Source organism: Sinocyclocheilus grahami, unplaced genomic scaffold (genome assembly GCF_001515645.1).
Source record: "Sinocyclocheilus grahami isolate Dianchi unplaced genomic scaffold, SAMN03320097.WGS_v1.1 scaffold482.1, whole genome shotgun sequence".
Classification (NCBI taxonomy): domain Eukaryota; kingdom Metazoa; phylum Chordata; class Actinopteri; order Cypriniformes; family Cyprinidae; genus Sinocyclocheilus; species Sinocyclocheilus grahami.
The window spans coordinates 600,500-617,312 of NW_015505661.1; the positions used below are offsets into that span (position 1 = coordinate 600,500).

At 37.0% G+C, this 16,813-nt stretch overlaps 1 protein-coding gene across 2 annotated transcripts in view; it reads right to left on the reverse strand.

The window, feature by feature from the left end:
- LOC107553837 (solute carrier family 23 member 2) overlaps window positions 1–14,450 on the reverse strand; it is a 24,567-nt gene extending 10,117 nt beyond the window's left edge. The window contains exons 1-6 of one of the 2 annotated variants that reach the window (XM_016236153.1): window positions 14,407–14,425; window positions 8,067–8,129; window positions 4,790–5,037; window positions 2,831–2,926; window positions 1,982–2,098; window positions 986–1,143 (exon numbers count right to left, since the gene is read on the reverse strand). In XM_016236153.1, coding sequence (XP_016091639.1) covers window positions 986–1,143; window positions 1,982–2,098; window positions 2,831–2,926; window positions 4,790–5,037; window positions 8,067–8,079 — 632 coding nt within the window. In that variant the 5' untranslated portion in view covers window positions 8,080–8,129; window positions 14,407–14,425. Of the gene's footprint in view, window positions 1–985; window positions 1,144–1,981; window positions 2,099–2,830; window positions 2,927–4,789; window positions 5,038–8,066; window positions 8,130–14,406 lie in introns of both variants that reach the window. The other variant, XM_016236154.1, reaches the window with a different exon arrangement.
- Between the last annotated feature and the right edge of the window lie 2,363 nt (window positions 14,451–16,813).

Genomic DNA, 16,813 nt, shown 5'->3' on the forward strand with positions numbered 1-16,813 from the left:
CAGAAAACAACAGGCCAATCAGAAGAGATGCTCATGAATATTAATTAGACAGGCCAAAATCAACCTGTTCTCAGCAGAGCTCCTGAGAGAGGAGCTGTAAAAATATATTGAGATGGTTTTTGGTACTTATAACACAAATATATATTCTTAAGGACATCAAAACCTAAAATAAAACTCCAGAAAGGTGTAAAATATGGGACCTTTAAGAGAGCAAAATAACAGAATGTACTGTAAGGTGCAGGAACAACTGAAAAAAAAAAAACTGACAATAAAATAAATAAATAAATAGTGGTAAAAAACAAAAAAGAAGACAAGGAGATGTTCTTTTAAGCCATTTTTGTGCAAAACCAAATATGGAAAGTTCACCATTGTGAGGCAGAGTGATGCAATGTTCAACATATTCTGTACATCACAATGTGCTAATAATGTTCTTACATTGTGAACAGGCATTCAATTTTTATACACAGCTTGGCTGAAAAATATCCCACAATCACTACATAATTTCAATTAAGATGACAAGCCGAGATTCTCCACAGCTGTCTTTACTGTGGTCAGAATGTTCTAGATGTTATCATATTCTCTACCATATTTTCTGGAAGTGAACAAAAGGAGTGTGAAGTAGAAGCAATACTTGCTGAACTTAAGTGCACTTGCAAACTAAGCCTGAATCTAACATCCTGAAAGTAATCAATAAAACCACCCACACACATAACACTACAACATGGATTTCTGCCATAGACTGAATTCTTTTACATTCTTTGATCAGAATAAAGGGTTCTGAAAAAAGTTATATAAAAGGTATAAGTAAACTGTTGAGCTTACTTGTAAGTTAATTAAACTCCACCGACAGTGGAGCATTGCTTGGGATTCACTACGCAGGCTGCATGCGAACCTGTATCTTGCATTGTCACCATGGCACAATGTGTCTGGAACACATTCTAAACCTTGCTTTAACAAACACACACACACACACACACACACTTACCGGCAGCCAAGGGTGGTCTGCAGCAGGGTGGTGATGCCCACACAAAAGAAAATGGTGCCAATCAGCTGACTGGTTGCCCATTGGTCAAATCCCACACACATGGCTTCAGCAAGCAGGAAGGGCACAGCGATAGTTCCACTGAAGCAGGTAAGATAGTGCTAAAGGAAGAATGGTGTGGAAAGAAAAAAAATACCAGTAATTTTATCTCGGTTATCTCTGTAAAGGAGAACATCAAATCGCTAGTCTGCTTCAATGTCAAGGGTCACTGCTGTAAATTATAGGGCCATTGCTTCAAGTTGAGTGTCAGTGCTTTGAAATGGTCACCCTCAACTTTCAGCAGTGAAACTAGACTTTAAAGTTGAGGCTCATTGCTTTAAAATCCAAGATTAACTGCTGTGAAGTTGAGGGTCACTGCTATAAGACTGAATGTTACTGCTCTAAAGTTAAGCACCCTGCTTCCAAATTCAAGGTTTCACTGCTTCAAACTTGATAGTCAATGCTGTAAAGATGAGTGTCACTGCTGTAAAGTCTAGATTTCTAAGTCTAGGATTCATTGATTTAAAGTCAAGGGTCACTGCTGTAAAGTTGAGTGTTACTGCTTCCAAGTCAAGGTTTAACTGCTGTAAAGTTAAGGGCCACTGCTTCATACTCGATGTCCAATGCTGTAAAGATAAGTGTCACTACTGTAAAGTTCAGGGTCACTGCTGTAAAGTTTAGTTTCACTGCTGAAAGTTTAGAGTTCATTGCTGTAAAGTTGGAGGCCACTGCTTCAAACTCAGTGGCCACTTGTTCTAACTCAGAGGTCACTGCTGTAAAGGTGAGGGTTACTGCTTCAAACTCGAGCATTACTGCTGTAAATTCTAGATCTAGTCACTGCTATAAACCCTTAGTTGAGTCATTGTTGGTATATGAATATCTTAAACATCTGGGGCACATCACACTACACTTGAATGCTCAAGCCAGTATGTCAACATGTGGCTGTGCATGTGTTTGTACCTGTAAACCTAGGAACACACACAGGTACCAAGGTGGTGTGTCCTCTATGGTGTATATCATGTCCATTCTCCTTGCGTCTATGCTGTCTGTACTGTCCACAGTCTCTGATATGGAGCACTGAATGGGAGAGGAAACAAGACACATGGGATTCAGGCTCTGGGCTGTTCCTATGGTAACCAATCTCTATTACAGAGAAGCTGAGTGAGAGCTATACGCTATAAACAGCATCAGCACACAAACACGCACACACACAGCAAAACTGCTGGCAATTCAAACGGCATCAGCAGGAAATCAGTTCCTCTATATGCAATTATCCTGAAATGAACTCAAACTGCTAAATAAACTCAAAATTGATAGAAGACATTACTATCAGAGTTATTCTGTTACATCTTAAATATGTTGTAATGGAAAATACATACTTGTTTTAACAATTCGACTAATTAAAACAGTGCAAAGATACACTACAGCCATAAAAGTCTTGTCTATGTTTTTCAAAGTTTTATTCTGAGACGCAACAGTTATTTGTTACAATTCAACTACCAGTTAAATAATTCTAATTTCTGACAAATATTAGTGAGAACACAGAACCAGAGAGACAGACTAAAAAATGAACCCCAATGTGTTGCATTAGCATTGCTGTATTAGAGGCGAACACTGAGGAAATTCCACTGGTTGTTGTGACCTCCCAAATCCCGTTCCCTCTGTGGGGGAAAAGTGTAGAGTCATAATGACTGAGCCATTACAGAACAGGGCTTAACATGGATAAGCATGACTGGTACGAGCAGCCCCTTGATTTAAAGGCGAAGCATGTAATTTCTAACAGTACTAAAAGAGTTACAAAAAACTCACTTTGTCCTCAGTCTGGCTGTCTTTTGCATAAATGGCCATGAGTTGCGTGTCCTCTGCGTCCTGATCTCCGGGGGTCTGCACGACACCATTAACCACCTGTCAAATACACAGAAATGTGCAAACATCACATATTTACAAGTAACAAAATAAAAAAACAGGTGACACTACTTGCAAACCCGTCTACTGTCATGACAAAGGATAAAAGTGAATGCGGGCATCTTGGCAAGAAATCAAACATTATGTAGGTGAGTTTGGCACAGCTTCCAGAAGCTTTGCTTTGGTTCTATTTGCCAAATTCAAATGCCAGGGTTTCAGTGACAAGCGCATAGTTTTACCTTACATCATGATATTACATCCCCTCACTGGCAAAACATATCAGTCCACTAAAGTTCACCAGGGCTCTCAGAGACAGGGTTATGAGGATACAGTAAGTGACCACACTCATGTAGGGAAGAGTTCACCAAAACAAGGATTACACGAGGATTAGCTCTAAAGTAGTGGAGTTTTTGGTGGTTTCTAAATACATCATACTAGACAGAAGATTTAGATGGCTGCAAAACGGTCTTTCAAACAACCTCAAACAATTATTATATACAGAAATGACTCAGCAAGGGGACTAGAAAAGAATTGATTCATCATCAATTTAAAAAGAATGATATAATACACATAAATGTTACAAGACATGGTTTGTTAAGTAATTGCATTTAAGGGAGTGTTAGGCATGACTAAGGAAAACTTGAGTCTTGACACTTTTTAAATGAGTGAACAGATAAAGCTACATAGAGCAGACCATAATGAACTGACTGATAAAGGGTCACTTCTGTGAAAAAAAGACACTTTAAAAAGATAATTTCTAACAGCATGTCTCTAATCTCTTGACATGCTTTATTTAAATATGCATGCTTAGCAACAAAAACACTATCAAAAATCAGCAGCTGCTTATAGGTTGATCGGTTTGTTTCATCTTTAGAAAAACCTTTCCTGCAGTGGTGAGATAATGCAAACACGAGGTGCTCATGTTACAAACACAAACAAACTGTATAATTAAATTAGTAATGTTTTACAATATATTATTTGTTAAAATTGGGTAGAATTATTTAAGCATTTGTTAATGGTAATGTTTATAACATTTACAATGTTAATTTATAAAGCGATTATTCTTTGCTGTTAGTTCATAATAGATTAATTAATGTAATTTTATAATACAACTTGAAATGTTGCAGTATTAAAAATGTATTATGATAAAATGGATAGTTCCAAGGCTCACCAAGCCTGCATTTATTTGATCAAAATACAGTAAAAACAGTAATATTGCATACAACTACAATAACTGTTTTCTATAAGAATTATTTTTCCTGTGATGGTAAATCTGATTTTTCAGAAGCCATTACTCCAGTCTATACGGTCACATGATCCTTCAGAAATCCTTCTAATATGCTGCTCAAGAAACATTTCATATTATTAACAATGTTGAAAACAGATGTGCTGCTTACTGTTTTTGTGGAAACTGAGACACTTTCTTTAGAACTCTTTGATCAAAAGAACAGCATTTATTTATACCATCATAAATGTCTTTCCTGTTACTTTTGATCAATGTAATGTATCCTTGCTGCAATAAACCCTAAACATTTGAAAAGTAGTGCATTTACAACCCTACTGTGAAGTGTCACCATTATATTTATGACTTGAGTGTGTATCTTCAAAAGAAACCTTATGCATACCATGACTATAAATAAGTTGTTTGTCATTCCTTGTAGCTTACGGAGACTTGAAACAGAAAATTCTGAAAATTCAGCTTTTAAATGGCACATATTTAAAGTAGCTATTTACACACCACACTGTCCTGCTTAAAGTACATGTGACCACAGTGTCCTGTAGAGTCACTGTAATAACAGGCTAGAAGGCATTGTTTCTGACCCTATGATTAGCATCATTCTACACAGACAAACACACACTCACTGGGATGGGATAGGAGTGTGCACTGTGTTTGTTCTCCTCTTCATATTTGCCAGGCTCTGCGGCGGAGTCCATGGATTTGGAGGTGGTGTTTTTACCAACACCCATTCCTCCCCTTTGCTCCTCTGCCTCTTCCTCCTCTCCCTCTGGATCTGTTCCTCTCCTCCACTCCCTCTCACGCTCTGGTAGAAACACTGCTGCTCTGGCTGTCAGCACACTCTCATGCTCCACTGATTGGCCAGCCAGGTCATCTGGGGTTAGAAAACAGAGCAATGTTATTCATGAATGAATAATGAAATGAAAGTGCTCATCTGAAGACTTCCTGTAATCATTCCACAAAATAAAATGATAATCCATATAGTCATAAACCAATATAATTACCTAAAAATCATCCCTTCGTTTTTTGTTAAATAAAAACGGAGTACTTCACACTCATTTTATGGAGGCAAAGGCAGAATGAACGGATTAATAAGTTATGCAATGAAATGGAAACTTAAAGCAAATCCAGATCTGAGACCATTAATTAAATGAATAACGGTGTATAAAAATCACATCCCACACTTTACAGTGTGGTTTTGGACTCAAACGACCACTTACATAACAATGATGCGTGATCAAACATCTACATTTATGGACACAAGCAAAAGAGTATTTTTTTTTTAAATGTGGCGAGGTAAAAAATAATAAAGTTTAAGGAGATGAAAAAAGAAAGTTGGAGGACAGAGAAATGAGGGGGAAATAGGATGATGAAGATAGGATAGGTGAGAAGCGAAAGAAAGACAGCGAGTGACTGGTGAAGGTCAGAATGCTTTATCAGTGGACACTGATGATTTTGGTAACCATCAAGTCCTGTTTACTTTTCTTGTGGCCTCGGGCCAGCACCCTCCCTATTAATGACAATGATTAGATGCGTCAGTGCACCACCAATGGCTGCATCCCCCTAATATCTCCCATGATCCTGCAGCAGCCTTGAACTCCAGGACAATCACATCTGCTTGGTATCTAAAAGCCATCTGGGTCCACAAAACCCCCCTAAGTGCTGCACATGCCGTGCCAGACTCCTACACGTGTCCAAACTAGCCACAGTCACAAAACATCAAGATATTTTGACATTGACTTGGTTGACTTGGATGTAGATCAGATATTTAGTAGAATGTTAATAGATTATTAGATTATATTAGATTAGTATTATGATCAGTTATTATAGTTTTGTATCCAACATAGTTAGGATACGGTGATATATTACTTTTTTTTTAATTTCCTCATTCATTCATTCATTCATTCAACCACCATATAACCGGTCAGACATATTTTAAACACTTTTTAACGCTTGATTGTCAGGTTGCCTTCAATTCATTAAAACCAAAATGGAACTTTAATTTCATTCTCATAATTTAAAGGGATAGTTCACCCAAAAATGAAAATTCTGCCATTAATTACTCACCCTCATGTTGTTCCAAACCTAATGACAGCCAGACTCCTACACGTGTCCAAACTAGCCACAGTCACAAAACATCAAGATATTTTGACATTGACTTGGTTGACTTGGATGTAGATCAGATATTTAGTAGAATGTTAATAGATTATTAGATTATAATAGATTAGTATTATGATCAGTTATTATAGTTTTGTATCCAACATAGTTAGGATACGGTGATATATTACTTTTTTTTTAATTTCCTCATTCATTCATTCAACCACCATATAACCGGTCAGACATATTTTAAACACTTTTTAACGCTTGATTGTCAGGTTGCCTTCAATTCATTAAAACCAAAATGGAACTTTAATTTCATTCTCATAATTTAAAGGGATAGTTCACCCAAAAATGAAAATTCTGCCATTAATTACTCACCCTCATGTTGTTCCAAACCTAATGACAGCCGTCCATCTTCGGAACATAAATTAAGATATTTTTGATGGAATCGGAGAGCTCTCTGATCTCCCATAGACAGCAAGGGTCCTTACATGATCAACGTCCAGAAACATAGCAAGGAGATCGGTAAAATAATCAATGTGACATCAGGTGTTCAACTGTAATTTTACAAATCTACGAGAATACTTTTTGTGAGCAAAAAAAAAAAAAAACGACTTTATTCAACAATTCGTCTCCTCCGCGTCACCTTAACGCCATTTTGAAGAGTATCAACTGAACGTAAATTACGTATGCCGTTTTGTGTCAGCTGTGCCACGCGGAAATGTGGTTTTCGTTCAAATCAAAGCGTAAATGACGTAAACAGCGTATCCGCGTGGCACAGTGGGGTGAATAATGACAGAATTTTCATTTTTGGGGTAACTATTCCTTTAAAATCATAACATTGCCATTATGTCCAATATATGAAGATATTTTCTTGGAACAACCTTTTTTTTAATAATATGATCAATTGTGTCAGCGCCAATAGCCTCGTGGGCAGCAAGCCGACTTACAGCGCCGTTGAGCTTCGGGTATCCTGAGTTCGAGTTTCGCCTCGCGAACCTTTCCCAATCCCCCCCCGCCCCTCGCTCTCTCCCACTTCGCTTTCGGTCTAAATACTTAAAATGGCAAAAAATTAAATCTTTAAATTAATGGTCAATTGTGATCTCACATTTACTATCATTTTAGATATTGCCTTAAAGAGTTGCTGTTGTCTTAAATTCTGTGTAAAGTAATATTAAATGTGTTCCGAGTTTGTCACACCACAGATAAATGTGTTATTAACCAACCAGCCAAATTATAAAATAGCCAAGTAAATAAAATAAGTTATTAAAATCTTGAAAAAATACACGCCTAAAACGCTGGGGGCGTGTCCGGTGTCTGCACTGAAACCACACCCACTGACAGGAAAGCTGCCACCTCTCTCAACTGTTAAATACCGCTACAACCTGAACCAACCAGGTAATATGCATTTACGTGACCAAGGCATTGCTAACTAGCAAACTGTAGGCAGTAGTAAATAACGGTAAAGACAGTAACTCGCGATCGAGCGGGCAAACCACTGATGCTAATGCGCTCCAGTTATTATAGTGTTAGGGACAAAAAAAATGGTGAAAAACTGTTTAATGGTCTAAAGCCACAATTTCACAGTCTTTGTAATGTGTTTTCAGCAATATATTTCTAACATTCAAAATGGGTTTAGAAACGATTCTTTGAATTGCCTTTACACAGATTTTAAATCAAACGTATTATTTACATTTAACTGAGCAAGTAGAGTTGATAATAGATATCTCTGTGACATTCTATTGATTTTTATTTGGAAATCAGGTGTCCTAGTGCAGCTGGGGACAGTAAAGAAATGAGTACCTAGTTCACACATCACTCCCACCAATCAGGTCGGCCGGAAGCATCTGTGTGGGAGGGGTTAAACTGGGAGAAGAGAAGGATAGAGAGAGGGTGGAAAAGAGAAAGATAGAAGAAAAGAGGTAGGGAAATGGAAAAGGAATGAGGTTTGACAAAAAGAAAGATAGAGGAGACGGGCATTAATTAGCAGCCAAAATACAAATCACAAGCCATTTTGCCACAAACATTTCTATTTGATTATTCAAAGTATGTTGTTTAATTAGCATGCTGATATTTTGAACGTGCTTGCCTATAAGCAAAGCTTAAACAAATATCATCAGTTTAAAACAAGTTAAGCTCTACCAACAACATTTTTAGCATGCAGTTGATTGCCACAGACAATTATTTGTACTCATCCTTGTACTCGTTTAAACCGGGCTTGAATTTTGGTGCAGGGTTGCGGGTATTTCCCATAATTTTACTAATTCTCATAGACTATGAAATCAAATTATTATTCTGAAAACTTTCACAGACAGAATCAGTGATTCATCACTACCACGTCTTCCCTTTTCACGAGAACTCGATTAGTATGGAGGACCTGAATCAGCTGCGAAATCTGTGTGGGAATTTTTTTTTTGTCTCTCAAAATATTCCTAAACTGATTGGAGTTTGTGCGCAAGATTTGCTGAATAACAACAGTAAATGTTACTGCACATGAAGACCCAATCTCAAACAGCAACTTATGGACCTCCTCATGCAAATCTACTCTTTGCCACATGGAGTTATGGGTAAAATCATGTCCTCTGCACAGTTGTTGTGAAGTAGAAGCTTGGGCATCCTTCTGAAACTGAAAGTGACTAAATATATGACTACAACTAAATGGGATCTTGTCTGAATGCTGCACCAAATGATCTGGCAGATAAATGTTGAGACATTCATTTAAATAAATAAACTCTGAATATATGAATATACAGCTCTCTGCTTGCAGCGCGTCAGTCACGCTTGTCAAGATAGTGAGTGAAACACACACACACACACATTTTTTTCAAATAATACGTCATTAATAGCGGTTCACTTCTGCGATTTGGTACGAATGCGTTTCCATCAGCAGCGAACCGTACCAGAGTTCACTTGAACCGTACCCCAGACCACCCTTTTTAAGCGGACCCGGGTACGGTTCGCGGATGCGCACTCGAGTTCGGAAGACAGCGTTCACATCATCCAAACGTACCGAACTCTGACGTCAATCGAACCCGGGTGTGCACCAAAAGTGCTAGTGTGAAAGCACCCTTAGTCTGACTTCTTTTTTCAGTTGATTTGGTTCAAAATAAGTCAGACTAACTGATATAAGCCTGGCTTATTTGGTAAACTAGTTTTATGAAACAATCAGTCCAGAGACTTGATTGAACTATCTAGTTCTCTGTCATTAGCTTGTTTAGAGGAACTTGTCACCCGTGACAAACAAAACTTTTATCAGATTTTACTCACATTTTCAAACTCCGCATTTATACATTCCCAAACTTCCTCTTAAGTCTTGCTAAGATCATGCTGAATAATGTGACTTACTCTTCCCTGAGTCAAAGGTTTTAAAATTAGGGTCCAAGAAGCCCCACAAGTGTCCACAAGATGGTGCTACAGAGAAAATAAAAATCTTACAACACATATTTTAACAGCAAGAAATATGATGTGCAAGGTACATATAAATAGTCAATATACACTTTGCATCTTTCAAGGGAATTGTTATCGCTACTGTTGTCCTTAACTCACTCACTGGTTTTCTGGCACTATTGTCAGCTTTCGGTTTTTAATATTTATTGGGAAAATTGCTGTAGAACTAATTCTGGCTTCAACCGGAAATGTTTCTGTAATATTATAATATCAGATAGAAAAAAAACATTTTGTACTAAAAATATAACTGTACCTTAACATAATATAACAAAATATTCTTCAAATAATATTTGAATAATCTGTTCTGTTTTGGCTTTATTGTAATATTGTATATTGTTCATAAGTAAAACAAGAAACTATTTATACAATAACATTCAACAAAGAACATTAAAACAATTTTTTTCGTTCACATTCACTAATTTCAGTGTTGTTACAGTTAACTAAAACAGACTATTAAAATAGTTATCGGTAATTAAAATAAAGGTTAAATAGAATACAATATAAATATTAGACGAAAACTTAAATTATTAAATGGTGCAAAACAAACTGAAATCAGCAGAAGTAGGCTAGTTAAATTATGAAAAAAAATATGAATGACAAATGCACATGACAAAATTACAAAAACATGAACTAAATTAAAATGAAAACAGAACGTATAAATGTAAAAGCCAATTCAAAGTGGCAATAATTTTTGTAATAGTATATAAACAATGAATAACACTTATAAAAACATTTATATTTGTTGTTCTTAGCCATTAAAAAGTAATCATTTGTGCCTCAGTCATCATTCTTGATTAACACTGAAATTTTTCAAATAGTATAAATGAATCTGTATAAAATATTATATAAATGACTTTATTTGTTGGTCTTGCCATTAAAAAGTAACAAAAAAAAAAAAAAATGCACAGTCATTATTACGGTTTTTCACTTAAATTACATGCCTGGTCCCCCCCCCCAGAAAGAGGCGACCTTTCCACACCCATGACAACACATTCTTCCTTACCAGCTAATTCACTCAAATATGCGGTTTAATTAGCCCTCTCAGTGGTGAGGTGAAATTAGTGACAATAGCACAGCACTATAGAAGCCTGACACCACAGGACAGTTGCCCCGGTCCTGCGAGATGAGGAGATTTATGCATCACAGCACACATCCACAGGGGAGTGCAGGTCAAACTATTGAGTTTCTGTACAGTGAATATCAAAGAATTACAAATTCCTTTAGAAATGAATATATCCACTGGGTCTCTTGGATGCACATCAATTAAACACAAAGGGAACCCACGGGAAAGAAGGGGGGCATTTGACTCAACAGGGGGATCTGAAGAGCTTCTGTCAGCAGAAGAGTGAGGGCTTGAATCTAGTCTGCCCCAGATTTACTGTAGCACAGCAACGCAAATTTATAGAGGTGTGTATCAAATAAAAGATCTCAAGAGGTGTGGCACGATTAAATGGTGTTCAGGCTGATTGAAGTCAAAATAACAGTGTTTTAAGTCTGAACTTCACTAAATGAAACTTTAAAGGAATAGTACTAGAAATGTACTCACTCTCAGGCCATCCAAGATGTATAAGAGTTCATTTCCTCATTGGAACAGATTCTTTGAAATTTAGTATTACATTACTTTCACACCAATGGATCCTCTGGGTGCCGTCAGAATGAGAATCCAAACAGCTGATAAAAACATCACAATACAACATCACAAAAGTCTTATGAAGAAACAGCGGTGTGTCTGTAATAAACAAACCTCAAAGACTAACTTAAAATCCTCTATCCACAATATTTCTTTCTCCAGTAAAAGAAATATGCCCAAATTCCAAACTAATATGTCAGTGGATTTTGATGTGAAAGTACAACAGAGGATGGACTTTTAGAGTGGAGGAACAAACATTATTATAGAATATTGGCTTTAAAGTTAAAATGCCTTGACGGATTTGTTTCTTACAAACACGCAACTTTTCGCTTCACAAGATGCTGTTTGATGGACTGGAGTCGTGTGGAATACTTGTGGATTATTGTGATGTTTTTATCAGCTGTTTGGACCCATTCTGACGGCACCCATTCACTACAGAGGATCCACTAGTGAGCAAGTGATGTAATGCTAAATTTCAGGTAAACTTTAGCTAAACAAATTTTCATTTTTGGAGGAACTTTAACTGTGGAGGAGAGAGCTTAAAAAAAAATCGATATAAAGGGTAAACTTTATAGACTGAATCAAACAGGTTATAGATCCATCTGACAAAAGAGACACTTACAAAAGCCACTATCTTGTGACAAAAAAAGGCACCATCAAGGACATCGTCAGCCAAATTTTTAAAAGACATGCGGTCAAGATCATGTGACCTGGGTTGTCTGCTTTCCATGTAATTTTTTAAGGTCAACCACACATGAAATTCAAAGCAAGTCACTAAAAAGGGCATCGCACACTAAAGCAAAATACGGTTCCAATATATAGTTAAATCAGTTCAAATGCAGTTAAATCACCCTCTGCCTAAATGCTGTTGTTTCAACATTATGGTAGGCCAAGGGTCATTCTAAAAATTTTTTGAGTTTGTCATACAAAATGCAGAAGTTATGAATGCAGTGCACATTTTTGCTTATAAAAGCTGATGGCAAGTATGTAACATCATAATGACTTCATTATCATTTGATTTGATGAAAAACCACCAGTGATCATTTCTCATAAAAGATTAATTTTATGATAGTAGCAAATAATTGTTTAAAAATTAGTAAAAAATAGACAAACCATTTGTTATTCCTTTGTCCCCAAATCCAGGTGTGAAAAACTTGTTGCATCTTTCCCAAAAAGACTCATGGCTGTATTAGATCAAAAGGGTGCTTCTACTAAATACTGAGCATATTTCAGTTTTTCTTTTTTAATAAATCTGCAAAAATGTCAACAATTCTGTGTTTTTCTGTCAATATGGGGTGCTGTGTGTACATTAATGAGGAAAAAAATGAACTTAAATGATTTTAGTAAATGGCTGCAATATAACAAAGAGTGAAAAATTTAAGGGGGTCTGAATACTTTCCGTACCCACTGTATATTCCAAAACCACTCATATAATGCAGAAACACTCAAGCAAGCAAAACACGCGCAATGCGAGCACGTATTTGTACTGATGCAGAATAGTACAGCCTAGCATTTCACACAGGCTGCTAGTTTCACTTTCACCAGAAAGTCGTGTATGCCTAAGGTTGAAAATAAATTATGTTTATAGTGAATGCCCCTATGAATCGTCTTATTTTTACGATTTTGTTTTAATCCAAATAATGCGTGTGCTCAGTGAGCGAACATCAAAGATCACGCAACAGAACTACGCGCTCTCTCTCTCTCTCTCTCCCTACCATTAAGTAACATGTGCATTGTTTTACTTACTTGTTTTTTACATATCCGACCGAACTACAAACTTTCCAGTGATGTCTGTGAGAAAGATATGTTCACTCGACAAGCTTGCGCATCTGCGCCGCCGTGCACTCAATCCACTCCGCGTGCGTTGTTTATCAGCTCGCGGACATCAGCTATACAGGCGTTAATACTGAATGTTTAACATTATATTCATTGCATACATATACTTCGTAGTAGACATCCTTAACTCCTTTCTGCTGTCTGTTGTCGGTGTTTATTTGTTTGAATATGGCGCTTATCACATGCTGTGTGGTATCGGCGTTTGGTATCAGGGCATTTTAACCAGTAGGAGTACAGGAGACCGGTATCGGGCCCGATACCGATACCAGTATCGGTGCATCCCTAGTAAATACTAGGTTATGATGTCTTTTATGTGGTCTTTCTCACATCTGAAACTAGTCAAGGGGCACGTTTGTCAGTCTATACTGACAATGACCCATAAGCAAGAGGAGGCAGGAATGACTGTGGGAACATTCTTTTTAAGGGTCACACCCTGAACAGATTCCCACACAACTTACTTCAATGTACACTTTACTTCTAAGGGATGTCACAAATTATAAGCGTGCTCTGTGCATTTTTGTGAGGTGCTATAATAGCACATATGTCAAGCATGCGCATGAAGTATAAAATTGCAACCGTCACAAATTTACTTGTCATGCATGTCAGAAGTAGCGTGAGCACTTGGAGTATGTCAGAAATAGAACAGGACATCAGTTTACTTTTGGGGTTTTGCCGCACCTCATCCAAAATCACTGATTATAATGGATTCTCTTTTGTTGCATCGCATCATTCGCATCTAGTGTCAACACAGTGTTAGCTGAAAGCTCAAACCTTTTGCCTCAAATGTCATTAATGGTCACACATTTCTGCTCTTTGCTAAATAACATATTGTTTCAAGCAATCTTTGTCTCAACCTTGATTTGGCAGTTATTAAGAGCACTGACTCATCTAATTATGCAAACTTTTTTTAAAAAAGGAAAAATTACACAAATCCCCTGTTAAATGGAGTTAAATCTGACAAATTGCCTTATGGGATATAAAAAAAACTGAAAGGGTGAGGTTACTCGGATGAGAAACCAATGACATAAGAGAAAGGTTTCAAAGGAAATCCTCGCAATTTGCATTACTGCAAACCAATAGGTTCTGAATTATGTAAGTACCATAATGATGATTTATTGAAAGGATCAACCTCAATCAGAGGCCAATAGGTGCAATTCATAGGTTGTTATTAAATACAACTTTAGAAACTACAACTACAGAAAATCTTAAAAGGAATCACCATTTACTCACCTTCACGATGTTCCAACCCAGTGTAAATTTTTCTTCTGTGGAAAAACAAAATATATTTTGAGAAATGTCCACAAGTTGTCCACAAAACTGTTTGGTTACCAACATTCTTCAAAATATCATCTTTTATATTCCACAGAAGTAAATAAGCCATACAGGTTTGGAATAACATGAGGGTAAAAAAAAAGGCAGAATTTTACTGTTATGCGAATTCACTGCTGCCAAACTAGAAAAAATAAATCAACTACAAAGAAAAACCCCCCCAACCACAAAGATTCTTATTTAAATCAACAGCCTGTACACGCTCATTCTGTAAATGATAAGAAAAGCCTTACAATGCAAATGTTTGCTCAAGAAAAATGGAAAGAGACCAAAAGAGAGAACAGAGAAACAGAATTGGTTTGAAAAAGACTGAAACAGCATAAGCGTGAACAAGAGTGATGCCCTTTTTTCTCTCTCGCTTCACGGGACTAAATCCCATTTTGTGAGTGATCAGATGACTGAGAAAAACTTCAATACCCTCTTGTTTTCCAGTGGCGTGTTAAGGTTTTGTGACTGTCAGCCTGCTGGTTTGTTAACATGCTCTCTCAGCATCACCATTTAATTACATGGTTCTCACTTACACACAGTGAGACTTACAGTTAAGCTCTGAGAAATCAATACAGTTAATTGGCAATTTCTTAATCCACTTCTTGGCATGATTGGATTGTGAAGAGCAACTTGTGCTGACAAATGCTGATTCAAACTAACACAAAAGCAAGAGCAAAACAAATGAAGGCTGGAATTAACCTAGAAACTTTTACTAGCCCACATCACCTACTTTTACACTTTACAGTTGCGAAATCACTAACGGAAACCATGCACCAATTACCAAACCCACTCATGATAATTAATGAGGCACAAACAATAAATGTCCAGGTTGCATCACAGGAGCTTCACCCTTTGTCACCTCTTCGATCACATTATTACTAACCTTGACATACCTCTCAAAGATAATCAAAACAAGTATACCTGCATTTAATCAACTAAGATAAGAATGTTTCATATTTAAACTATCGTATCATCATACCGGATACATAAAAGAAAAACAATCGTCTCACTGCTTTTAATGGAGACACCATATACTTGATTCTGTGTTGCGTTTAGCTTAATCTAACATGACACTTGAACGTAATCTTGTATTATTATCCCTTAATTAAGGGATGAAACGCATCAAGCACGTGGGCAGCCTGTAAAAGAGAGTTGAACTGGCTGTCACTGGAAGTTAATATAAGACGAGAAAATACATCTCAAACCAGACAGATTGAAAGCACGTGGTCTTTAAAAAAAAGAGCCTGTGTTTCAACATCTCTATGGCCATGGCCCATCAGGCAGATCAATAGTGCAGAACGCCACCCATATTTCAAAATCGTGTCTTATAAACACACATAAACCAAACACGAAAACTGTAAATGATCGTCCTGTACATTTGATATGAAATACACAGTATTTCTACATTGTCTACATTTCTACCTTAAAATCGAAATGATTTTCTCGATTAAATATTCACCCGTTTTTTTTTTTTTAACAAATTCATCATACGTTCACATGATGACACAGGACAACACGACATGCGTCGATTGCGTCTTCCATAATTTAATATCTGCACTTAAACTATAAGTGGCATGAATCAATAAATGTATTTCTGGTCAGAAATGCACACAGGAAGTGATTTCACTCCTGGGAATAGAAGCAGGTGAGAGGCAGACCTGAACAGATTGGAGAAATAACATGAACAAGTACTAGACAGTGTTGACTTCTCTTCTTCCTGCTTATTTAAGAGCTCATGTCTTGAATCAGTAGCTAATCTATGGTGCTAATTGAGGGATGTAGGTTAGTGGGTCTATGGGCCTCACTCAGATTTTACATGGTTTAATACTTTGGTCTTTTACCTGACATTTCAGGGAATCACACAGAAGCTGTGATAGAAATCAGAGATGGAAGATGTTATGGGAAACGTGAAGATGAACCACAACCAATAGAAATGATACATGAGAGTAAGGTGAAGAGTACAGAGATTAGAAAAGATTATATTCCCTAGTCAGACACCCAAAGTAAACAAAATGGAGACGTGTCTCCAGCATGAACCAGATCACACACACAGACTTCCATAAACATAGCAAATGGGGATAAGCATTTCTGTAAGGACATGATATTCTATGTAAACACATTCACAGTCATACCCACGGATATTTAGTTTCAGATCACTGTGTTAAGGTGCAACTTGTTTTCCCTTTTCCTGTTTGCTTGGGTGCAGTTTGTATTTTTGTCATATATGGGATTTAATTGTCTTATAATAACTGGCACCTTTCTGATCTCTATTCACACCCCCCCCCCCCCCCCCCCCCCCCCCCCATTTAAAAGGGGCCCT